The sequence below is a fragment of the Ischnura elegans genome, chromosome 1 (assembly GCF_921293095.1).
Source record: "Ischnura elegans chromosome 1, ioIscEleg1.1, whole genome shotgun sequence".
Classification (NCBI taxonomy): Eukaryota; Metazoa; Arthropoda; class Insecta; order Odonata; family Coenagrionidae; genus Ischnura; species Ischnura elegans.
Window position 1 is genome coordinate 65,846,777 of NC_060246.1, and position 27,551 is coordinate 65,874,327.

A 27,551-nucleotide genomic window follows, 5' to 3' on the forward strand; every position below is an offset into this window, starting at 1 on the left:
GTCCCCATCGTGTTATATGGCCATGCGCCAACATTTTGGGGGAGCACATAGGCGGATTTAGGGGAGGCACGTGCCCCCCCCCCCCCCAGACCCTTAAAAAGTATGCAAGATTTTTAAAACGGTCCCGTTATAATTGCGTTCGTTTTGTATTATGGGATATACTTGTGCCACCCCCAGAACAAAATCCTGGGAATGGCCTTGTTTGTGCCACCCCCCCCCCCCCCCCCAGAAAGAAATCCTGGATCCGTCCCTGGGGGAGCATATAACCTCTGGCGGTAAAATCTCTTGTCTTGTAGGTGTAGCCATGCCGAGAGTGGCTGATCTTAGAGCTCTGTTTCTGCATCTCCTGTGGCTGTAACTTTCTTTACCCATCGCCCAACTGTACTGACTGTAACTTCTCCATACACTGCACATAAGCATGCATGGATATTCACCACGCTTTCTTTTTCAGCACGCACTAATTCAATAACAGCACATTGATTTTAACGTGATTCGTATGTAGACGCCATTTTGACGCTGTGCTATGGCTGTGCCAGCTGCTGAAACGGTACCAAACTTCACCAGCGTAGAGAGCAAACATCAAATGTGAAGCACCAACAAGGGCATTGGTCTATGTATATCAATGGCTTTTCAAAAAAATGTGGGGCATTAATTGTTGAATGACCCTCGTAGATTAAAAGTCTCGTCATGGGCGTGGGCTAGATGACGACCGACGTTCCGTGACTGTCGGCATGTCCCACAGAAAAACTTTAACAGCATTTTCTAACTCACTCCACGCGAAGAATCGTGAGAGGGACCTTTAAAAGATATGGCATCTTTATTGGAATGACATTTTTACCGGGATGGAGACACAAATCTTTTAACATTTTCGGTCAAGTAACCGATGTACACGAGATATTTTGATGTGTACTCTTTTGAGTGAAGATAATTGCGGTTCCAAGAACCGGAAGGAATTTTATGAGGCAAATTTAATTTCATTAATAATGTATTCCGTAATTCAATACGAATATTTTCTTACTTCACTTTTTATCCTAAAATGTGTTAGACGATGTGGATTATTTGCATTCCACGTTCTGAAGTCTACTTCTAATAAAGTTAGCCTTACGCTGGTGTTTCTTTCGTGCGTAGAAACCATCTTCCTCCAAATTTTACTTTCCTCATAAGGCTGATTTAGGTTGATAGATTTACGTTGTCAAGCCACACGGGGCGCCGACTTGAATAAAAATTAGATAAATTTAATTTTTTATTTAAAAAAGATACGTGTTAAAGTAATACTCAATTCTAATCTGCGTTGATATGTAAAAACTTCGAGTTTGTCTAAGAAATTATTTATAGATATTTCCTCATACAATTACAACGCAAAGGAAGAAATTAGATGATTTGAGGTGGTCACTTTCTCTATTGTCCTAAATGAATAAGAAAGTTTTGTATAATGGATGAAATTTAATCAACAGTGGTGAAAAGTGAAAATAATTCAACTTCATTGGACAATGATTTCCATTATTAACTTAGATACGCTTTGTATTCTTCCAACCTTTTTTTACGCCTTCCCAAGCGATGCGGAATCCTGACAATCCAGGTTTAGAATTCTATTATTAATAAAGTTAGTCTCTTGTCGTTACGTTCTCTTCCCTGTTTTCTTGCTTAGGTGTTACACTGCTTGCTAATGTACGATTTGGAGGGAGTATAAGCCTCGACACGTGGTCCTATCCAGTAGGTTTTCCTCCAATTCTCGGATTTGAAATTTGTCATACATTTTTAGCCTAGTAAACGAAATAACGTGAATTATAAATGATGTTACTTCCTGTATTTGACGTCAATAATCTACCGAGGATGTTGAATTAACTGCAGGATGTTGGTTTCCTGTTAATACAAAGCTTGCTACTAATATTAGGAATCTCAAAAGAGGATGGGGAAGTTGAACCGTCATTGTTAGGCACGCAGTGCATGGCGGAGTAGATGCCGCATCTGATCAGAAGAGCTCCGATGGATTTAGTGCCGCGGATATCTCAGTGATCTCAACTATTCGCTGTATTTTTTGTGGCAGTTACTGCATTCAAATCTCAAATTGACCAATTCCTGGACGTCTGTGGCTGATTATCGTGTGCTTCTAGCTAATTAAGAACGCTGGTGTTTATTTCGTAACCATAGCCTAAAAAACTCAAATTTAAGTGATAAATTTCTTTATAGCGTGAATAGTCATTAATATTTTGTCGCTATCAAAAAATAGTGTCAGAAAATCTCAAATTTTAAAACTACATTATTAGAGGACTTTTGAGGAGTTTGTTAATGGGCATTTTTAGAGAGTTCTGCCTTCTTTTAGTTTAGCAATCGTTACGCTTATGAAGAATCTGCAGTTTCAAATGACACTCAATTGAAGAGTAAATAATGACCGCCATGAAGAAAAGAGAGGTGTATCATCAAATTTGTGTAAGATCTTTTGAGGATCAGTAAGACCGCCTGAATTGATGTCAAATCACACTTGGTATGGAGACTGCGGTGTGGAAATATATAAGAAGAGTGTCTACATTTAATCTTCAAGATAAGTGAAGTGATAGCGAGCAATGCCGAATCATGTGCTCCTAAATAGAGTGGATTAGAGAGAATTTGAGATTAAAGAAAATAGTGATGTACTATTATTGGGACCAGAAGAGAACGGAATGCCTTATCCGAATACCTTTTCGTGTACAATCAGCCTTCAGGATGGAGTGGCCAAGTTCCACGTACAAAAGGTTAGAAAACATAGGAAAATCAATAAGATATTCATGTCATATCAAACACTTTTACGTTAAAGCAGTGCCACATGGGCCTTAAAATATTTTATTTAATCTCCCTACTTCTTTGATGTAATTAACGTGCTATTTTTGACGGTAGAGCTGCCCAACTGAACTGATTCCAGTCGGTACTGGGTCTGATAAATGAATATAAATCTATCGGATCTACCTGAATAATCCAGGCACCTACACAGTAGATTTATCTAAAGAAATATAAATTGGTAATTTAAAGTATACTGGGACTAGCCGCGGTGATAACTTTTACGGGAGTCACCCGCAATGCACAATCGTGCGAAAGATCCACAGAGAAAAAATCATTCGCCTTGACCGGGATTCGAACCCGGATCCCCCGATTTCCGGTCGAGTGCTTTAGCCAGTTAAGCTACCGAGGCGTCATTCTACCCTGTGGATATTTTCGGAAACTACCGGACAAGGTGTTGCTGGACTGCTGAGCATATGATGCCACAAGCAGTCCAAATCGTGCTCACAGCGCAACAGCCGGAGAGCAGGCCCGGACATAGAACACAAGGGGTGTTCGCTCAAGACTAGCTTAAAGTATACCGGGACTAGTACCGGTATACTTTAAACTAGTCTACCGCGGCAAAAACTCTTGAAAAAACTCTGTTGCAAAAACTCTTGAAAATCCCAGAGTATTTCTCAGGGCTTCGGCACTATTGGCGATCCCTTTATTCACCATTCACACGCTCCTGTTTTCACATGTACATCGGTTTGTGACGTTCTACACCTTCCGATTCCTAATCTTCATGCCTCCCTAGCCTTAGATAGTTCTTTCTTCTATCGGTGCAAAAAAGGTAGAACGCTGAACTTTAAGTATTTGTATGAAATTCTGCCGAAGCTCCATTGGTCAAACCTTATTCCTTTACCTTACCCATCCGAGCATAACGAAGACAAAAGACGTGACAACGCGCGATTCATTAGTCTTCTACCTCGCCGCCATTCCCCTCTTCTCCGCCGACACGAAATCAGTTTCTCCTGTTTGATCCTAAACTGAAGCGCAATAAGTTTTTCCCGGGAGGAATTCAAAAATTTGTTTTTTTTTGTTGTAAAAACAAATTTTTTGTATGGTCCCATAATAGACTATTCAAAAGTGCAGTTTCCTTTTATTTCCTTTCTTACATCCATCTTTAACGACTGCCTCCATCGTTTTGATTTCTGTAATTTGTATCCCTTGGCATTTATGCCTATGGTTCCCCTTTTCATCAAAGCTATAATTTTTTTAAGCATGCTCTATAACATTTTAATGATATCTATTATTTTGTTCTCAATTCCGCAGATGTCTGCCGTTGAGAGGAGACCGTTGAACAGTGGAGGCGGCACTGTGAACGCAGGCGGCAACGGGGGCGGCGGCGGAGGCGGCGGTGGGTGTCGCCTGAGGGGCGGCAGCACATCTTCGAACAACTCGTCGACGGGGGGCAGCACGGGGGGAGTGCCCGGCCACCAGAACAACAAGGCGATGCCTCCGAGCGGGGGCGGAGGGTCGAGGGGGGGGCAACGGGGGCGAGGGGGGGGGACGGCGCCAACGGGCAGCGATCCGGCCCCGGCTCCAAGCCCTGCTGCCTCTGTTGGTGCTGTTGCTGCAGCTGTTCCTGGTGAGTGGCATCATGCCTTGCCGCCTCCCTCACACCACCTCACCAAACGCGAATCGCACGATCATTTCACCAAAGTTGCCGGGGAATCCTTCTGAAGGTTTCCGCGGGTTAGGGTGGGAGAAAATGCAGATCTTCCGTGCTTTACTCCGCGTCGGTCCATATTTCTTCCTAGCGACAGTTTCGTTGTCATTCCTGTCGGCTTCTTAAGGTCACTGTAGTGATGATATAGCATTTTTTATTTAGTGACTTAAATATCGATGTAAAAAGCGGAAAAGATGCTGAATCAGTGACGTGAATGAGCAGACTGCAACGCTAGCAACACTGGCGCCTAGAATGGACCGACGCGGAGTAGAGCCCGGTAGATATACATCTTCACTTGTCGATGAATATATCACAAGACTTCAGGATTCACTCCGTGTGATTTGGTCGCATTCATTTTCTAACGTATGTGGGAATGATATTTTGAATTTTTAAGTAATTTTTATTGCGCCTTGCGCCGTATTCATTTCTGGGTAGGTGAGTGACTCAATGGCCACGGACACGTGTAGACGAGTCGTTTTAAAATAAAGAGAGTTATTCTTCACCGTTCTTCCCTTACATTTTCACCAATCCGCATTTACACAATTTACTCTTCATTAACTTGTAATTTTTCCGACGCGTTTCGCTGCCTAACGGCATCATCAAGGTACTACATGTTTTACAACTCTTTCCACGTAAATTCCACGCAAACTACTAACATTTTCAACGCAATCCTCTCCGATTTCATTCAAATTTGGTGTAACTAAAGACTCCATGGAGAAATGAAATAATACCACTTAGTTGAATTTTCAAACAGTTAGATTAAAATTTAGGGATACATATATTTTACCATATTTAAAGCAAAATATAACTACATATATAACTAACTCTTCCAGCATTTAATTCAATGCTTTATGTTGTTTTTTCAAATGGGCAAGAATCAATGATTTAAATATAATACAAGAGGAAAAGAAAATATTGTGAATAAAATATTACATTTTTAAAATAAAATCATACGCGAAACTTTTAAAACTTCCAACAGAAAGTTATATTTTTAATTCGAAGTGTATATTGATTTAAACCCGTACAATTCCTACAATTGATTGTGCTATTATTTTAAGAAAAGGGATATATTTTATAGCATCTACTACGCTATTTTTGGTGCAAGTCGGAGAAACGCGTCGGGAAAATAGAGAGTTGAAGAAGAGCATAAAATACATTCCAAAATTTATCCCAAGTTGTAGAGAAATAATAAACACCGTGAAATATCACTTCATGCGCAGCTCAAATCACAATTTAACCGTTGAGTTCATGTGGTCTTCCTTCCCATTATTGATAAAATATTAAGAAAACTCGAAATATAATTTTAAAACTTCATTGCAAAGGGTTACTAGGGAAATCCTGCTTTGGACTAAATCCTCAGCACAAATCTCCGGCTAAAACTATCGCGGAAATGACATTGACCGCGTTTTCGCCAACAAACATTGTAAATGTACCGAATAACACTAAGCTAGACAGTAAAAATGATATTTTTAGTGGTTTAATTACAGCTTGAATTAATATTTCCTAGATCTAAAAAACGCTCAGTTTCCCAAAATGATTTTTGGGCATCTGTGTGATTAATGATCGTGCGGTTTAGCTAAAGTCATTTTGTACCCTTTTCTCCCTGGAGTGCGTTCTTGGAGGACAGGTTATGAACTGGTTGGCGCAGGAAGGCTTAAGCTGAGGAAGACATTCCTCCCTGGACAATGGATGGAGCTCTCCTCCAGAGATTCTTTTTATTATTTTAATTAGAAGTGACACAACGGCTGAGGTACGTTTTGCTGGAAAATAGCCACTGTTAGTCAAAGAAATACAGTCAGTTTGATAATTCTCTTCGATCTCTCCACGGTTAGCAGCGTCTCCTCAGCGATTTCCACGTGCGTCTACGACGGAACGCAGGACTTGGACTTGTAACGGATGGCTCCCACAACTTCATCGGTAATTCACAGCAGTTTTTTATGTTTAAGAAAGACATATGATAGCAGTTTAGGATCATTAGGACATTAGAAAATTGGAATAATTCATACCACAAAATAAATACCGGTTAAAGTAGCTTAGACGTAGGAGCGCTTGAAATATAGTGTCTTAGTCTCTAATTCAGGTCCGAGGTTTATTCTCCAAAGTGTCCCTTTTGTATTTGTGTGTTAGTTGGTCTATTTACTCCGACACACAATTCCCTCTCGTACTCCTGTCTACTCTGAATGCCCTTTTCATTATCCTCCTCAAGGGTTTAAGTTATGTACCGAACTATTTGGAGTATGTGAGTTTGATTTTTATTTGCCAATTTCTACCCATTTTCATTGCCCTGGCCTTCCGTCCTCATATTTTCTTCCTTCAGATTCCCTTAGATTAGTTAATTAGCTCTCTTTACTCTCTGTTTTATGTTGATGTTTTCAATAATTTTTCGAATCCTTCCATTCTTTGTCTACCAATCTAGTATTAAAAGATTTTGTTATCGATTTAATTTCAAATAATGAATGTGGCTATATAAATTGAGGATCCTAGAGGGCTGCATTTGAATTTTTATAATTTTTGAGATAATTGCAGGCAATGGCTGGTGGGGTACACATTTTTGTTGTAACGAAGGGATACAAGTGAATTGCCGATAAGTGTATACTCACTCGTATCCCTTTTTTACAAAAATATTATGTTCCCCATTAACCATCATCTGAACTTATTTCCAAAATTATGAAAATTGCATTTGTACTCCTTGGCTTCCATGGTCCTCATTTCTTGTGTTCAAGTGTATGTCTATAGTTTTGGTTATCACAATTTATTTTATCGTCCTCACGTCTTTTCTAATCCCTTGTCTATGATAAGAGGGCGTATCACTTCCGTTCGACTGGTCTTTTTAGGTGACAGATTAATCGCCTACAACTCATCTTGAAATTTTCATAGTAGAGAGAGTAAATGCTGTTAAATATTTGCCTGCTACTGAAGTTTGAAAATTTTATCTCAGTATTTTCTCATTCAATGTTTTTATATTTAAAAAATCGTAAATTTTGACAACTGTATATGGTATATCACCACTTTAACTTTTATGGCGTAAATAAGATTTTAATTTTGGAGGTGATGAGCCTGGAAAAAGACACTATCGAGGGCCTCTTAGTTAAACAAAACCCTGGGAAAAAATCTTTCAACCAGATTATATTAAAGACGCGATTGTAGTGACTTTATTATCTTAATTTTTGTTGAATATAACAACTTTTCTGAAAAATAGTACCGATAAGAACTCCACAAGCCTTTGAGGGGGGTGGGTGATTAATCATTCGGATCAACCCCCTTTTATTTACGCCACTGATCATGAGTCAACAACTTCTAAGCTTGGTTCGACGTAGATCTCCATCACGCTCTCTTATCTGCTAGCCTTTTCATAGTGACGCATTTATTCTGTTTTACATTCTCTTCTGTATACGCTCTGAAAATTCCAAAATGTCACCGTAAGTGTTGAGCGAGTTCCACGTCAACAAAAAGACAATAAACGGTCGGTATAGAGGAAGGAACCAGTTCTCATATTACGCTTGGCTCCAGCTACCACCCATATGCTTCAGTTGAGCCCTTAATCACTGCTGAAGAATTCTGTCAATGGTTCCTCGAAAACGGCATCAACTCTTTCTTCCATCACTGCTACCTAGGTCAAATTCAATTTATTTTTGAACCAACGTCAAATTACTTTTGTGTTTCTAACTTTGGTCTATAAGGCACCTAGCCATAATTTATGTCGGGGCTGCTTGTGGTGTATGCAGTTTGCCTACACTGATGTTTTGATGATGATTCGTGTGCATCGGAAAACCATGCACATCCATTAAATCAGCTATATATTTCGTTGGCTCAGTACTGAAGATTAAATGCATCGTTATTTATTGGTAAACATTATGAAATTTAGCTATGTCCAAAAATAATGTATGAGTGGATAGGTTCCCTTGGGATACTGGTCTCCTGATTAATGGGGAAAATGCACAATTTTTTAAAAGTACTTTAATATGAAGGACCCTACCTTAAATGCACTCGCCGAAAATAAGGCGAGTGAATAATGTTTATTAGCTGAGTTATGAGTCTTTAAAAATTAATCTTCATCGGCTGCTTGAAAACACGACGTCATCGGAGCGTGACGTCACGGCACGGTATCCACTAATGACAAACTGAGGAAGTGGATAGAAAATCGATCTATGTAGGGGCTCAAACGCAAATTTGGCGAAAATAATTGATGTTTTTATTTCAATATCGTGCATTCAAGGCTGTATTGCTATACTCTCTTAGCGAAGTGAATGGTGTACCGTCCGATGACGTCAAGAGGCGTTTTAGGTCACGTGACTTCAAGCGATATTCGAGCACTTTTAATCAGCATTTAATGACGTTTGTGGAATACTAGGAGAGTTTTGGCTTATATATTTGGACTCGTGAGAAAAATTGTCTATCCAGTGAGACTCACTAGCATGATGAACAAATTTCATGCATGTTCCCCATTGCGGGTAGTCACCACAAGGGAAAATATTTTGGTTGGGACCATAGCCCCCCGACTACTTGCCCGTAGCCTCATGGCCTACGTATCACATTACTCTCGTGTTTGATTCACATAGCCCACTTCTTTCATTGCATGTTTATGAACTTGTCCGAATGTTGACAAGTGATATTTTTATGTGAGCAATACCCCAATAACTCTATCCCGAATTGCTAAAAATTAAAAGTTAAAGTGGTTAAAAAAAGTTATTTCACATTGTTACATTTTAAAAAATCATGCGCAAATACTTTTAAAATATAAATCGAAAGGCGGCCAATGGTAACGAAAGTTTGTAATAAATAGTTAGTTGTCAAATTAATAACGATATGTAAACTGCTTTACTATTAAAAGTGGAGTGATGGTACTGCTTTCAATGGTCCATACGTAGTTTTACACCCGATATGGGTTAGGTTGTCCATTCGTGAAGAATCTCCCCTCCCTTATCTATCTATATTTATAAAAGAGGATGTTCGTTTGTCTGCCCGCTATGCGTTTCCATATGGTTGCACGGATTACGATTTAAGTTAAATCGTAGATGCAATTTATGCTATTAAACCTCGTAGTACCACTTTCGGTTGCTTCCGACGCGTCATTTGTGTCGTTTTCTCATTACTGTTTGTTACATAATGTCACACAATTTCTGAGGTTTGGTCATCCTGCCGGGTAGGCACACATCTTGACACACTCAAAGAGAAAACATAAAAATCCTACAATGCGTCCATGAATTCGTAGTTCCAAGTTGCCCACATTTATGGGTAGGTACTATCCTTCCCGAGCAACGCCGGGTGGCCTGTTCGTGTGCATTAGATAATTCCATAGCAATTTATTCAATAGTCTCCGGTAATGAGCACATATCAACTCGCACAAACCCAACGCACCTGTATACCTAGTGTCTTTTCCTTCTGATCAATAGTTCCTTGCTTTCTCGCATACATCGCAACCCTATCATTCCTCGCTCCTAGTTTTACCATTACTTTTCTCTCCTTCTTGGTCCTCATCATCGCCACCCACCTTGAGTCAACAGTTGCGAAAGGATGTCGTGCGATGACGACCATGGAGGCCTTTTCTCCCCCTTTTCCGGGCACGACTCCCGGACTAATAGGTAGTATGCCGTAAAATCTTCAGGACCTTAATTTACTTTCATTTCGCTCATTAAATTAGGAGGTTCGCCCTATTTCTCTTTTCCATTTCAAAAGTGTGTTGTGGTGATAAAATGTAATCGACTATAGTCAACAGGTTCCCCTCCCTCCATATCTTCAGTCGTTAATGACCAGGTCACGGTGGATAAATTCCATTGCCAAAATTTATACCGCCAATTCGGAATTTTGTTTCTTAAATAACCGGTACTCTTGTTTTTTTTTATACTTTACTAAATTGCTGAGTTATCTGCATTTCACATCAACCCACAAACAGCCCAAGTATGCCTGAGGTTTGAGGGTACCAGACAGAAGTTTTTCTGCAAGAGAATACGAAAAAATTTATGCTGTTTTTTATTTGACTGCCTGGGCGTGACGAACTGATTGATTTGTCTGCCTGACTTTGAGTAGAAATTAGAAAAGTCCTTTATTGTTCATGGGTAAAAAAGAATTTCTTTTCCCATACTTACACCTATCCGTCCGGCAAAAAATATGTCTCTAAATAATATGTCTCCCGCATATGGAAAAATAGCATCGTTTTAAATTACTCTCCATTTCGCTCTGAAATGTACCTGTTCTTGATTACCCAAAAAATCTTAAGTTATCATTGGCGAAAATCTCACCTGATTCTGCTGCATAGTGAGATTCAATATAATTGTTCCAAATCGACAATGCTTTTGATACTCATCAAAAAAGTGAAACCATGCGAATTGATTGGAAAAAGTTGATTATCGAATGTGGTAGAATTTGGATTTCAAATTGTAATGTTATATTGCAACGGAGAATAATAGAGTCAGTTTTGCTATTTTTATGTCACATATTGGGAGAAATTTTTAGATCTGCTGTCAAAATTAACATCTGCCTCCTAATTCAAAGCTCAACCCCATCGCTAGTTGAATAATGTTTTTGCTCTTCATTTCGCAACTTAAAATAATGGAATTAAATTAGGTTTTGTAGATGCATGTGGCGTTAAAATGTAATATAAAACTTCAATTTGAAAAATGCATCCACGTCACTGACATTCAAATAATGGTTTCAACATTATATCATGAAACGTAAAATCCTTAAACTTTAACCTGGTACGTAATATTTATTTTAGTTTCACCAGTATAGGAATACTAAGTTTCGGTAAAGTTATGTTTTACAAACTTTCACAATTATGTTGAAACAGACCTTTTACTGGATAAATGTGTGAATGAGATGAATATTAGGTTCCATTACGATTTTTACCCATTTAATCAACTATTTTCCAGGTTTTGACTGTATGAGATATTTTGTACTTTATACGGTCTTTGTGGTATGTGAAGGATATATAAAATTCTTTAACCCACGAATTTCGTAAAAAAAATACGAAAATAAGCAAAAAAAAACACTGCAATGAGGTCATAAATAGTATTTAACAATCGATGTATGTATCGATCACGTTTTCAATGAGGGGCTATATAAATCTCGCGCTCTAAAAAATGTCAGTCCAAAGACTTAATAAATTCCCTGAATACCAGCTCAAATCATTATTCCCGCTCCGTATCTGCTGAGAAATCTTTCTTTCGCCTTATTCTGTCTACAGCCATTTCTTCGAATCTCGATGAACGTATTTTTAAGGAACAATTTATCTGTATCTGTTTTTCGTTTTGTACTCTCTTTCTCTCTCTCCGGTGTCTAACCATTCATTATTCAAGTAACAAATTGGCTCAGTATTTTAAATTATTTGTGGCTGGATCCGGGACTTGATCGATCTTTTTCTTGCCGGGAGACTTTCAAAGGTTATGGGGGGCTCTGGGAAGCGACGCCCGCGCCACGGCGGCATTCATTTTCCCTCTAGCCGTCAGTCAAATCGCTGTGTTGCATAAATTATGCCACTTCAGCCTTGCGTCATTGGATTTTGCAAAAACCCTCGTCTTTGAGGCATTGATCTCACGCTTGAATATTTTCCTCTTAACCGCTCCCCGCCTTCTAAATCTGTCTTGCGTACTTCACCCTCCAGTGAAACGGGAAAATATGCATTTAAAATTATGCGATCAATATCTTTGATCTACCCACGATAATATTGAATAACTACTTGTTATCAGGTGTTATTACTTCCTTGTAGTTAGTTGTAACCTTATATTCTTGGTGGATTACGCTATTCTTTTTTTCGTTTGAGTTACAAGGGTAGGGATCTTGCTTGCATCAATTATTATAGACTATGATGCACATTTGAAGAAAAAGAAGAACTATACCATTGTTAGGGCTCATTTTAATATTCTTCGTCTTTTCAAGCTATCGCTAAATGTGTATTAAATTAATATTTTGCGGTACATAATGAATTACGGTGTGGAATGAGTGAATTCCGCTTTTTTATTTAAGGTTTTATTTATTTAAATGTAGTGCTAAACAACTCAAAAATGCATCCTACCGCTCAATATAATTAGGTTAAATATAGCTTTTACCACTTTATATCGTATGACTGACGGACTTGCCTTCTATCTCTTTGAAGTCGAGGAAACGTTTTAAGTTATATAGAGAATCTTAGCTTTCTCGTTTGGTTGACCTATTTTATTAATTTATTTTAGGAACTTTCATGTATTCACCCGTAATTGGGGTTACCAGTATGCTTCGCATAATTTTATCAGTAAGTATTGCGACTTTTCGGGTTTTTGCAATTTAATTTTCAAACATAAAGACCAACTCTTATTAATAAAATTGATTGCTGTAGAAGTAACTTATAGGTGGAAATGTTAAACATTTACTATGGATCAATCAAATTTGTAAATTCCATTGAAATTCCATTTGAGTATTGAAATGTGTTTGCAAGTAAGCAAGGAACTATTGATCAGAAGGAAAAGATAAAAGATATACTGATGCGTCGATTTTTTACAAGTTGAAGTTAATTTATTAACGGATACTATTGAATAAATGGCTATGAATTTATCTAGCACGAGGGAGGGGATATTCATCGAGGAATGGATAACCTAACCCATATATGTTTGGCGAAACGCGCTGTGTGGGTTTCGAATAAAATTTATGCTGAAAAATTTTTGATTATTCCATAATGGATCGTATCATATTGTTTGGAAAGCATTTTCCGCGGACTAGTATTTGATCAGAATGAAGCCTTTTTCGTTCGTGAAATAGTGCCAGTCGTCGCTCGATACTGGGAACATGCTTGGCGTGCCACTTTTCGTGGGCGTGCGTTAAACAGGTTGACGACCCTTTGGCGCACGGGCGAAGAAGGCGGAAGAAAGCGACGACGCCGCTCACATCGATCCGCGGCGAAAATCAACGAGCCAGAAGAACTGCTTCTGAATTTATTAACCGCCCAAAGTGATGTCCTCCGGTGCCGGACTCTCGCTCGAGGAGGGAAGGCTGTTATCGGGCATGCGAGAGTTGTGATCAGCAGACGGCAGTTTCTAGTCGTCGTCGGCCTTGCATTAGCATTGGGACCACATGTAGGAGTGAAGTCAAAATTTTCCGGAGAGGTATCGAGGAATAGCATATTAAATGATACACAAAGATATCGTACGGTCCACTTAATTTTAATTTCTCCAACTCTATAGCACGTGTTTTGATTGGTTTGGAATCACGCACTTGTTTCGATTGGACTGCAATACCTGATGATGATTGCAAGCCAATCAAAACACGTGTGGTAGAGTTTGTGAAATTAGAATTAAGTGGAAAGTACCGTGTATTAGCATAGGTAACACATGTGGGAGTGAAGTCAACTTTTTCCCGAGAAATATCATGGTACAGCATAATAAATGATGCACAAAGATACGGTCCACTTAATTTTAATTTCACTCACTCTCCTTCTCTCTCGCGTGTTTCGATGGCCTTGCAATCATTATCAGGTATTGCAAGTCAATTGGATCACGTACGGTGGAGTTTGTGAAATTAAAACGACGTGGTCAGTCACCTTTGTTTATCATGCACATATAGGAGGTCGCGCTCCTAGCGAAGATTTCTCGGGTTTAACGCCGGATAAGATTTGCCGGATCTTCTTGCAACGTTTCGATTAGCGATTCGCCAATCGCCCTCAGGGATTCAAGAATGCAATGTCATTCCATTCGTTTAACGAATTCATATTAAACTTACCGACGTTTAGAGCGGTTACTCTCTCAAAAAACCATTTTCGAATACAAATGATGCGGTGGTTGACCTATTATTGATTGAAAAAGATACTCTTGGCTAATATTTCTATGAGGCCTGTGATGCGTTTTAGCATTGGCTTCAGAATACATTGATCAAACTTCTGATTGGTCGATAATTGAAATGCATTTAGTTGTTTTTTATTACTTTACTACGACGCAACCTATTTTACCTATTCACCAAAGTCCAAAATTTAAATTATTTGAGTGAGTATTTGAAGACAGTTATTACCTATACACCTACACTTCAACGCCTCCCTGAACATATGGAAAGTAAGATGTGATTTTGAATATAAGGTTTAGAAATTTATATACATCATTTTGTCTGATGTTTTAACTTTTAACATTAAAATTGGTATGACTCAGCTTACGTTAAATCCATATTTTAAAATTCATGCAAAAGAGAGTGTTTCATTTGATATTATGCCCACTTCATGGATTGCATGGGGTAGGTAATGCGTGAAGTTCCTTACTGAAATCCATTCAGATATGTTAATGGATGATAAAATATATCTTTTGCGTCCCATTGAAAATAAAATTCTCAATTCCAGGAAGTTTTAGGTATTGAGACCTCTATTAATTTACAACCTTATGAATCATTTATATTTTTTAGTTTACATCTAAATAATATCTTTACCCCATAAGCAATTTAATATATCTAAAGAACGAAGTATCGATGAATTTCAAGGTGGTTTATGCTTGACTTGTAATTGAAATTTGTACATTATTATTGCTTTCATCGCCATTCATTTCTGATAAACAAGGCACATCTTCCGTGTACATTGTCATGTGTCAATACATATTTGTAAATATTCTGAGATTTTGCTAAATTTATAAGTTATTTATAGATATCTTTTGTATTGGCAGATATATATTTTGTATGTCGATGGAAAGGAATTGCGGAAATTTACATCACAAGACTGTCTCTCATGAATTGTTTTAAAATCCCTTGATTTATTTGTTTTGCGGATCAAGTTTTCCAGTAGGTGGAACTAATGCTAAACTAGGCATTTTCTACCGATTTATCTTAATTAAGTATGAGACGTATAAAAAATAATGATCTCAATTTAGGTTGATTAGGCTTGCAAAAATACGCCATTTGTTTTCTGTGAAACCGAGATATGATCTGAAATAGCCTCAGTCACGCGAAAAACAGGAAAGAGATTGCATCGGTCTTTTATGAGAATACCAAGGAATGAGCGAGCTATTTCACGAAAACAAACATTTCAGTTTTCCATTAAAATTTGATTTTTATATGAAATTTCTCATTTGTAATCAATTATTTCCAAATTGGTGGCGCTATTTTTTCGTGTCATGCAATAAAATTGAATTCAGATTTTATGCTGCTGTTAAACACGGGATAATACGATATTTTATTTCACGGACGAAATTTTATGTAGAAAAAATTTACCTTAACGTAATACTCAACGTACGAAGCTGTAATTTAGCCCTTTAATTGATGCAAAGAGGAGAAAAATAAAATAATAATAAAGTTTGACGAGCGATAAATTAGCCTGCATTTTTAAAAACACTCGAAAATTTTCGCATAATCCTTATTCATGGTGGCAATAGTAAACCAGTAATCTATCCCGATACTGCATCCATGTGATCTTAGTTCAATCTCAAGGAGAGACGTTTTACCAACACTGCTAAGTAAAACTTAACATCTTATTTCATTTAATTTCGCCTCGCATTTAGCTATGTATCAGACAAGTTCGCATTTTCCAGAACTCGCTAAGAAGTGGCTGGATATGGGCAGCGGAATGGCATATATCCATTTATTACATATAAACTAACATGATCCATCTAAGCCGAACGGTTTACCAGAGAGCTCCACACATATGCACACAATGCGGCAAATACCAATTTGATGCATATAAAAATGCACTTAAAAATTTTGCAATAATTTATAACATTTTGACTTGAGAACATCAAACATATCGAATACATTTACCCATTCCACATTTAAAAAAAGCCATTCACGCCAAACATGATGAATATATCCAGTAAATAATAACAATTGCTAAAATTAACCATGCTAGTGTTTTTTTTTACTTCTTCGTAGTAAATTTTATAGGACACATGGCGTACATTCGGGAGATCCGGGGTCGAATTCTGGTCAAGGCGAATATTTTTTTACCGAAGGAACGTGGTTCTAACCGTGATGATCACAACCGAAATGCCGAGAGTTGGGATCGACAGGTTAGGTAGAATCGCGCGCCGTGTGGTGATGGCGTGAATGGAGCTATTTAAGCGTATGAGGTTTTCGTGGTTTTATTGACTTAGTCCAGAAAGATCGCGATGAATATTATTCATCTTTTATGAGGTGGATTCCAAAAAAAATATTCACTCATGCATTGATTTTGACTTAAATAAAGTTTTATAAACTACAATAACGTCTAAATTGCAAGCGGTATGCTTGCAGTTCCGGGGACGTAAACAAAATATTTACAAATTTTAAGTATACCGGGACTAGTCACGGTGATAACTTTTACGGGAGTCTCCCTCAATTCAAAAATTATGCAAAAAAAATCCACGGAGAGAAAATCATTTGCCTCAAGCCAACCTGATATTTTCTCTGTGGATTTTTCGCGTAAAATATTTACACTTTTCCTAACTAGACTTGCGCTTTACATTTCATCAGATATAAGCTTATATATATGGATAGAAGGATGTAAAGATTATGCAAAATAATGAAGGTGGCATCCTATGTTGACCAGATCGAAAATTATCATTCGATTTCCGATTGAATTTATCTGGAGCACATAACCGTCGCATAATACTCCAGTACAGGAGCTATCCCTTAAACAACATATTATTATTTACTTGATCGGAATTAAACAGATTTTTTACCTTCAATCATTGGCTGCTTACCTTATTTGACTGGAAAAAAAGCCTTTTTCGTTCGTGAAATAGTGCCACGCGTCGCGACGCGTCGGTCGATATTCGGAACATGCTTCGCGTCGATGCATTTTACAAGAACAAAGTTTTCAACTATGGAGTCCGTCGCTAAATTTTTATTTTAATAAACACCAGTCAAGTAGATGGTTTGAAGCGTTACTTTATGGAATTTATTCATATTGAATGAAAATTAAACTACACATAAAATTTTCCACATTAAATATTTATTAGACCTCGTAGTTTAATTTTCATACAATAAACACCAGTCGTCTACGCGTAATGTATAAGGCCGCTTGGACCCGATCACCTCACCCTCCTATACTGGTGCTGCCACCATCGGTTGCTGGATTCGCGAATAGAGGCGATAGATAATGGAGTTGCCAAAACGGGGGTGAGTTCTCCCACTCAGGGTGGGCTACCTCTAGATATTCCAGGCGATTAATTGAGCACTCTAGGGATGGCACCCCCCACCTGTTGATCGCCAACACCTTCTTCGCGGCCGACCATCGCATCGCCGGCCACTCTCCTCTGATTGACCTCGTGAACTTCTACTGTTCTCGTCGCTCCGTAGCGTAGCGGTAGTGGCAGTACTAGTCTCCTGGGCGACTGGGAGTCAACCGCGGATGAGAACGGTTTGTAACGATAGGGTAGTTTCCTATTATTTTTTTATTACCTACATCGAAATATTATTACTCATGGAGTACGTATTTCACGCTTTTAGACTTTTAAATGACGATTTCTATTTTTCACTATTAAGTGAAAAGGGAAAATTTTCAAGCGCGCAAAAACGCGGCGGCTAAGTATGAATGCTGGGAAAAGCCCATGTGATGTCATTCTATTTCCGGCTGCCGCCGTGTGAGGTCACCTTGGTGCGAGGCCATGAGTGCCGTTACGATGCAGGCTGCTAGCAGGAAGCAGAGTACCCTGCTAGCAGGTAGCGTTTGGCTTAAATAAGGATTATTAATACCCTATCAAATGAAGGAAACTTTCCGACCTTAGACAATTTTAATAAGTGATTCTTGAGAGATATTTCCCTGAGCTCTGTGACTCATGCATGGATTGGTAATCTCAGACGATGTAAAACTCCTGACTACTCGTATAGCATCTAGGTCCCTGTGACGTCACATGGAGTGGCATCGCATGGGCACCGATCCTGTCTTTTTCAAATGAGGTTAAAATTGACCGTAATCATCCGTTTAAACTGGGATTTCTGAAACCAAATACTTTGTATATTATGGATACACTAATGGTGGGTAGCGAATAGCAATCAATGCCTCTCGTTTTCTTTGATGAAGGAAATTACTCTATTGAATAGTAAATATCATAAGATCACTGAGTGAATCAACATGAAAGATGATTGGGAAAGGTAAGGGTAGAGCTTACCTCAGACTAATCCACAACATCATATTCATAAGTCAACGATCGAAGGGTTCATTTGACGCAGCTCTCCATTTCTCTTTCCGATGTGCTTGCGATTTCACAGTGACGTATTTCTTCTCTTTTACATCCTTACTAACCTGTCCTATATAACTCATTCGGGGTCGTCCTTTGCCCTTCTTCTCGTCCACGTCTTCATCGGGTCATCATGTCACATGCTCTGCACGACTAAGCAACAGGTGTGTGAATTTTCAAAGTAAAAGTTATGGAGAATTCTTTTCCCCAGAGTACCTGCCTTTCCGAGGATTTTTATTTCATCCTGTCCGTAGACTTCGCCCAATTTGAATCAATCCTTACCCCTTGATCTAAATTCAAGCTCTCCACGAACTACTACGTTCCACATATTATTAGCATATCATCAATACTATAGCAGGAAAATAATAAATTACGCGGGTGTCATAATATCACTTCAGAAAATTCTGCCTTTCAAACGACTCGCTTGAAATGAATGATTATTTTGGCAGGGTTGGGGATAAACCTGGAATAAGCCATTTGCGAGTGAGTATGCTCCGGCCTCCGGTGTAATATATGGAGACGGCCATCAGAAACTATACCTGACGTTATTCTATGGAATTCCATTGTGATGTTCTTTTTCTAATTACCGCAGAGTTAATTTAACAGGTAAGGGGTATTAATTGGAGACTCAGCTGGTGACCCTCAACGGCCACTCCAAGGTTATCCTCATATCCTAGCCCGTGGCCATTCAATATATACTCTCCTCGTCAATCGAAATACCAGTTTTGGAGATTTTTTCAACTCTAGGCTTCTTTTTATTTAACTCAAGTCAATTGGGAGCACATAGTATGCATTATAGGCTGTTTTTTAGCAACTAATGCCTGAAAAAATTTTACTTTCGCCATTCAAGGTAGCTCGGTTTTTAACTTTTGCAACATAAATATTTACCAATTTCTAGCGTGGAGGTATTTAGTTGTTACATCCAGGAATCTGCTGAGTCATATCAGTAGACTTTATTGAAATTTAAAACCAAGATTGTTCCGCTAGAAGCTCAGCACTGTACCCACGGAGTCAAAGCGCCTCCATTTCAATAATCGAGGGTTATTTTATTTTTTTTCTCGCTCCGCTAATTCCACTTGCAATGTAAAACTTCACTAATGTATTAAATGGAAAATTTATCGGATAAAATGGGGCAATTTCGAAAATATGCTGATTGTTTTCACAAATCCGGAGAAATTTCCTTTTAAATTTATCTTTTCTAATGAAAATATGGCCTATTTGCTGGTGAGTTTCTGAAATTGTTCATTTTAATTTAACAGCGATTCTAAGAATATAATACTTACATGCATTCATAAATATATTTTAATTCGCGAAGATCGTAGCGCTCGTTTTAGAAGATATTTTCTCACGTTTATTGCAATAATAAACACGTCTTTACATTTATATGGAAAAAAACGTGATCCATTTCCGTGAAAAAAATTAAAAAGATTTTAAACAATTTTTCACGAGCTATCCTGTTTTAGGCATGTATAACAACATTTTAATGGTAATGGTATTGAAAAATATGAGGGAAAAATTCTGTCTGCAAGACATTATTAAAGTCATCCATTTCCGTGAAAAATTTTAAAAAGATTTTAAACAATTTTTCTCGAGCTATCCTGTTTTATGCATAAATAAGAACATTTTAATGGTGATGGTATTGAAAAATATGAGGGAAAATATTCCGTCCGCAAGAAAAAATAAAAAAGCAACGAAATTAAATATTTTTAGTTATTTTGCATGGGTTAGCCTTTACTTTAATTATGGATGGGGAATGATCTTAACGTTTACACATTCACTAAGAGTTGTACAGCGTCGGAATGGGATTTAACCGGCCCTCACGTCGCCCAGTTGGTTCACCAGATCTCGCCATTTTTTCCCTCCCATCCCCCTCCTCCAGCCCCTAATTGCTATCACTTTACGAGTGTGCAAGGGAGAAAAGGAAGAGATACCCTACGGCTCTTTTCCGACTGCCTCTTGAGCTCACAATGACTTGTTGCGGTTCGGAGTACAAACGAAGCCCTTTTAAGTTGACCACTGGCAGTCACGCAATCGGAGGCATTCGGATAGCCGGACTCGACCCTGTTTAAACCCATTTGGGCCTGACAAATGGCCCTCTCAACTATGGCTTCCAGCGCGGCGCTATGGCTTCCACCGATGAAAGAAATAAGGCGTGCGCTCATCGGTGGCTACGGTGAGATGTCGGCGCGGAGTGGAGGTAAAATGGTCACTTGAGAAGGGCACGGGATCCACGGGAAGGGAAAGAATCGAGTGGGTCCTTGAAATTATCCGATGCGAGCCTCAATCGATAGTGTCGATAATAAAATAAAATCGATAATATTCATAGCAGGGAAATTCTTGCTGGGAACTTTCCCCATGTTTCAGTTTACGCGTTTGAGATAATTTTCCCAGTTTTATTTTCGTCATTTATTCGCTTCTATGTTGGCTTTTAGGAATACTTATATTCAATAATTCATGAATAATAAAACGGTCGAAGTAAAAAAATCGCTCTAAAATTAGACGTGATTGCAATATTTGGAAGAATAAAATCGTGAAAAGGCTTTGGTGACTTAGGTGACTAGTTGCCTTTTTTATACTTTGACAGGAGACTTCCTTTTTGTGTAACACATAACATACTGTGTGACATTAGAAATATCTTTGTCGAAATTACTTCTCCAAATAGTCACAACTCTTCTTTACACATTCAGTATCATTTATGGAGAATTCCAAAGATTTCCAAAATTATTAATCTCGTCCATTTCAGTTTAATTAATTAAATCAAATAAAGAAATAGTTGTTAAATCTCATAATAAATATCCCACCAATTACAGTTGCTTGGATTACAATTTATTAGGAAAAAGGGATTTAACCGCACGTATGAATAAGGTAGTTTCCTTCATAAAAGAAAACGAAAGGCGATTGATTGCGATTCATTACCCACCATTAGTGTATTCATAATATACAAATTATTTGGTTTCAGAAATCCCAGTTTAGACGGATGTTTATGGTCAATTTTAACCTCATTTGAAAAAGGCCAGATCGGCGCCCATGTGATGCCACTACATGTGACGTCATTGGGATCTAGATGCTATACGAGTAGTCAGGAGTTTTACATCGTCTGAGATTACCAATCCATGCATGAGTCACAGAGCTCAGGGAAATATCTCTCAAGAATCACTTATTAAAATTGTCTAAGGTCGGAAAGTTTCCTTCATTTGATAGGGTATTAATAATCCTTATTTTAGCCAAGTGCTACCTGCTAGCAGGGTATGTTGCTTCCTGCTAGCAGCCTGCATCGTATCGGCGCTCATGGCCTCGCACCAAGGTGGCCTCACACGGCGGCAGCGGGAACCAGAAATACGTCACACGGACTTTTCACATCATTCCTACTTAGCCGTAGCGTTTTCGCGCGCTTGAAATTTTCCACTTTTCGTTTAATCGCGAAAAATATATATCGTCATTCGAAAATATAAGAGCGTGAAATGCGTACTCCAGAAGTAATAATCTTTCGATTTAGGCAATAAAAAAATAATAGGAAACCACCCTATTGACTAGTCCAGTCTTCTGCATTAATAATCTATTATATGTGCATATAATTTTGGACTTTTTAGCTTTTGGGCCAACCTAGCTTCATGTTTCCAGGTGACTGTTGTCTCCATTTCTCGTTTCATGCACGTAATTTGTTCACGATTTGAACAAGACAGGCCTCAAGTAGTTGTTTTCATTTGTACCTTCCATAATCCCTTATTCCCCAGGAGTATATATTTTTTAAATAACTGTTATTTTTTAAGTGTAATAATATTGTAAGTGTAATAATATAGTAATAATTTTGACGATGAATTACAAGAGTGAAATTGAATCTTTACGCATATTTGCATTAATTTCCTAACTTACATTTGACTTACGAGGAAAGAATAGCATTTAAGCTGACATGATTTAAATTTGAAAATGCTACACATTTAAGTCTTACTATATGATGCACATAATTAGCGTATCTTCCATTCGTGCAGAAAATAGACAATTTATTAAAAATGGGGCCTCAGTTATTTTGATATGGCTGGAAAAAACCAAGTTACATAAAATATGTCAACAGTAATTATTATGTAGCTAATCAATTACTAAGATAACCAATTAGATATAAACAGTATTTGTAATTTCTGAAACATATCTTAAACCAAGAAATGTTTTTATTCGTATTGATATTGATGATGATATGAAAAATAATATTTTTCCTTTCTTTCGGCATGTCTTTCACTTAAGGCTTAGGTAAGTCTAAATTTTTAGCACTTGTTTCAAAATTCGTCCCCGATTATTACAATTTCAATTGTCGCGGCCAGAGGAACAAAATCATATCCTCATTTATATAAATTTTACTAACCATAACTTCATTCTTCGTTGAGAATGGAGCTGCTGCTTCGTAAGCTTCAATGTAATTTTTCCCGTGTGATTGTTTCTCTGTTTTATGTGTCTCTGTTTTTAGTGGTAGTGACTTATTAGTGAACTATTATTTTGTGCTACTCGCATCAGTAGAGGATTTTTTTGTGGCACGATGTGTTGTGGAAAAATGAGATGCAGGTAGCACAAAGTATTCATGGTTCAAGTCACTATCACTAAAACACAGGCACATAAAAAGAAAAACTCACACGGGAAAAATAAAACTCGGTGTTTTCGAAGTTTCGAATTTCTCTCTCAGCCTGAGAGTAAATGAGAAATGTTATGTATGAATTTGCCCCCTATATCGCTTCTCTGTGCTTTTATTTCGTTGTCATCGTCGGAGCAGCGGTCCATTGCGGGCGATCAACACGACGACACTTACAACATATCTTGAAGTAAAGAATTCCATTCGGAAAGGCTTGCTATTTAAATTTTATGGTTAAATAGCGTGCGTCCTTGCAGGGTCAAATCTTTGAAGCCTCAATCGGGAAAGGATTTCGTGCCACCCCGTGTGATTGGCACTACAATCCCGGGAGACGGGACAGATAAGTCACGTGTTCTCTCCCGAAAAAGGCAAACATAGGCAAGCATGTGTTTGTGCGGTGGAGTGGAGAAAAAACAAAAAGGACCTCGTTGGGAGGTTTGGGGGGTGGGGTTGAGGGGGTCATCGATTGGGGAGAAGAGTACCACTCTCGCTTTTTCCACGTGGTCTTCCCATAGATTCCCCTTATCCCGGCCCAAAACCGAACCCCCAACACTCCCCCCCCCCCCTCATATCACCATCCCCACGCCGCCAGAGTCGAATTCGTGCACGGATCCGGAATCACGCGAGGCTACGTGAATAACTTGTCGGGAGAGAGAGAGAGAAAGAGAGATATGGGAAGGGAGGTTTATATACCCCACGCGCGCCTCCAACCCGCTTAGCGTTTCGAAATTATGACCCGCCACACGTAAACTGAAAACTCCCCATCCCCTAGTGTCCAGCTTTCCTCCCACTCCGGCCACTTGCCAGGGTCCCGCGAACCCTTTCCACTCGATTCCACTTGACCCCCGTGACGAACCCTGCACCCTCCAAACCCCCCTCCCTCCCTCTCCCCCTCTCCTGTCCATAAGGGTATTCCTCCCACTCCTTCCCTACTCTTCGAATCGTGCCGAGTGGTCGTATAAGACGAAACGGGGCTCGGAACATGCACGGCCGCTGTCGCCGCACCCCGCCCGCTCCTCTCCTCCTCCCCTATTCACTTCCCCCTGGCGGATATCGAGAGGCAATAGCACGGCGCCGCTCCTCAAGTCTGCCATTGGACACCGTGCGGGAAAGGTGCCGGTGGGGTACTCGCGGATTGTGGTCTCCGGAGATGGCTTGAATGTACCTCGGATGGTGAAGTTGACTTTTACCGTCTGGTTCATTTTCCAATATCCTAGTCACCAACGCTCCGGCCACAAAGTCGGCGATTGCACATCGAGTGTACCAGCCTATTGAGGAGCACTTACTCGCTGCTTTAGTTGGTTGCCCATAGCATGGCTAGAGTTCCCTGAAAGACACATTCCGGTGTTTTTCACATTGTGTCTCTCCATTACCACGGCTGACCAGAGTGTATTCAATGACGGAGTGTGTTATAGTTCGGTGGATTAATATGCATTCCTTCTGATGAAGATGACACATAATGGCCGGGTTTTCCTCAGGGTATCTTCTAGTTGTTATTCTTTGTTGCTTTGCTCCGTGACCAAGATTGTGAAGGATTATAATTGAATCTTTCATCCATGAAGGAAAAATCTCTCTCTTCTCCCTGTGTCAAGTCGTAAAACATTCGAAACATTGCTGGTATTCTACATTGACAAGTATTGTGGACAGTGCCATTTGAGGAATGTTGTGTCATTTGGTGACGGCGATCCATATGACCCAAGCATCCCAAACCTGGAAGAAAGTGTCCAGTTTCGTAAGCCATCACAGCCATCAGCAGTGGAGTGTGCATTATAATCTTGAATGGTCCATCTTACTCAGTGAGCTTAATACTTCTAGCCCCTAACTCCTAACGATGGTTTTCAATAATTATGATCTCGCAGGTCAATGCTGAAGTAACCCTGTACTTTTGGGACCATGTTTTTACTCTTACAAACGGTGACAGGTACCATAATTTGCAGTCCACGCCAATCATGATTGAACTGTCCAGAGTGTTACCTCCAGAAACGTATGCTTCCTTTCACAAGCTTGCTTCAGTGACAGCATCACGTGGCATTTCTGACTTATAAAGAGCACGGCAAAAGAGAGGTACAAAAAGAGCCAAACGGCAATACTGGAGAAGCCTGGGTGAGTGCCAAATTAACGCAAAGCCGTATCTCACGCATGGGAACTTCCAACGTCTTCACCAGCGTCCCTGCAATGCGCATTACTACCTCGTCTGTTCATGGGAAAGACCGAAATGGCAGAGATAGGGGCGGTGAGGAGGCTTGAGGTCTATCGCTCGCTTGGATCAACTCGACGGGGGAGGAAGAAGTTGGTTTGACCTTTACCGCATCGCAATATCTCATGCGCGTGCTATGAAATATCGTCCAGAATGCATATCCCACGCTTCTGAAAAACCCACTGTGGATATTTATTCTCAGGCGATTTAAAACAGTGCTCCCCACCGAGTGTCCGAGTGGACGCTATACGACATTCGACCAGGGGCGTGATTGCGGTTCTTTCCTCCACCGAGTATGCATGGCTATATACTAAGTGAAGTCTAATTATTGTTCAGCATTCAATTGGAAATTCCTCCATGTTTGTTCTTTGAAGTTATCACAGTGATTTAAAGGAAGCAGCGAACATTGGATAGAATTTTCCAGTGCCTTTACGTTGGAAATAATCCTAAAGAGAGTGCAATGTAGAACGGTCATTTTACCGCATTCTCTTTTGTTGTTGCACGACTTCCACCTTTGTTGTTCTCAAGGCTTCTCGCACAAACCCACGATTTCAAGGAGCCGTTGAATATTAGGGAGCAGTGTGAGTTGCCTTTACTTGAGGCAGGCAGCAAAAGAATAACTATATCTCAAATAAGAACTTTCCATTGAAGTGTGATCCCATCACGGTCCCGCGTGTGCTCCTGTAGTTGTTCTTCTCGAGTCTGGTGTTCCATCAAGCTGTTCCCAAGTTCTCAGTGAAGCAGTGCCTTGTGAAAACTCTCCAACGTGCACGGATTCACTTCGAATAACTCCTGCTCGGTGTGGAAAACTCCCGTGTTCTCCCCGCTTCGCTCGGACGCGTGCTTTTTCCGGCTGTTTACACCTCTCGCAAAGCCCCTCACTCCGCCCCCTCGCCTTTCCTCTCCTTGCTCTCCCCAGCACCACCGCCGTCGAAGTTGGGCATCGTCCTCGGCGAGGGAGGCCGCGCCGACCGACACCGCAGCCACAATGAGCCTCTGGGATCTCATCCGGGTGAACAATAAGTTGAAGGCTCCGGCGGAGGGCTCCAACGGTGGGCGGAAAGCGATGCACTTCAGGTATTGGCGAAGGAGAAGAGGGTGGGATGCTCTCCCTCACCACAAAGGGGGAAGACGGACAGTTGTATAACTCTCCGCGCCTCGATGAAACAAATGCCTCGCCGACGGAAATACTGGGGTTTACTCTCATGTCGCGTGCGTAAATCATCTTATTATTTTTTTTTCGGCAAACCCGTCCCGTCAGTTATCCTTGTCCTTTCATCTATCTCTATCTCTCCAGCCTCCCTTTCTTCCATCATTTCGCCCCGAGATACGCATATTCCAAATTCTTGGGCCGCCTGGAAATAGAACCGAACGAGAGGAAATTCTGGAATCATGGGGGAGAGCGGGGGTGGGGTGGCGAACGAGTTGCAGGATAAGAGGTATTGGGCGGGGAGGGGTTTGGTAAGTTTGGTATAGCCGGGCAGTGGTGGGGAGGTTGGTTCGAAGGGGAAGTGGAGGGGATGGGATAAGGGGGGTGAGGGCGGGGGAGTTGGGAAGAGGCGAAGAAGGGAAAGGATTAGCTGCAGAGGTGTTGAGAAGCGCGTTGGCCAGGAGGCGGTGAGGAATAAGGTAACGTTATTATAGCATGCTTCATTAGGCTTTGGTCTTATCTCAATGACTAATACCAGTGAGTTCTTGCCTTGTTTTTTCATGGAGTGAGCTTGGTATAGGACGTAGTTTTGACAGTTTCTGTTGCGGTTGTCTTAAGATTTTTTTAAATAATCGTGATCGTAGCTCTCCTTTGGTGAAAACCTCGAGACAAATTCGTTAGCCATGATAAATATTTTAAATCGTAAATTAAGATGTTGGTTGCGGTGATTTTTTTGCCCAAATTTCCTTGTTGAAAAACGTAGTCCTCATCTCAGCCTTTTGCTCTCGCCGAGTAGTTGTATCATTGTCTATTCAAAAATTCCTTTCGGTTGAAGTAATATTCCATTTTTCTGGCAGTTGCTCGAGATCCATTGTCATGAAGCTTCTTTTCGACCCTTAGTAGGATAATATGTAAATTATTTACCTATGCGAAGGCCTGCAGCACCATGGATACAATGACTCTACATCAAGATCCAATATAGATTGAGATAGGAAGGGAAAAAAATGAAAATCGATGAAAAAATATTG

General features: G+C 39.7%; 1 protein-coding gene across 1 annotated transcript in view; it reads left to right on the forward strand.

The window, feature by feature from the left end:
- The first annotated feature begins 523 nt into the window (after window positions 1-523).
- The window catches only part of LOC124154072 (regulator of G-protein signaling 20), a 72,106-nt gene continuing 45,078 nt past the window's right edge, over window positions 524-27,551 (forward strand). The window contains exons 1-3 of the mRNA XM_046527608.1: window positions 524-547; window positions 4,089-4,384; window positions 22,798-22,803. Coding sequence (XP_046383564.1) covers window positions 524-547; window positions 4,089-4,384; window positions 22,798-22,803 — 326 coding nt within the window. The remainder of the gene's footprint in view (window positions 548-4,088; window positions 4,385-22,797; window positions 22,804-27,551) is intronic.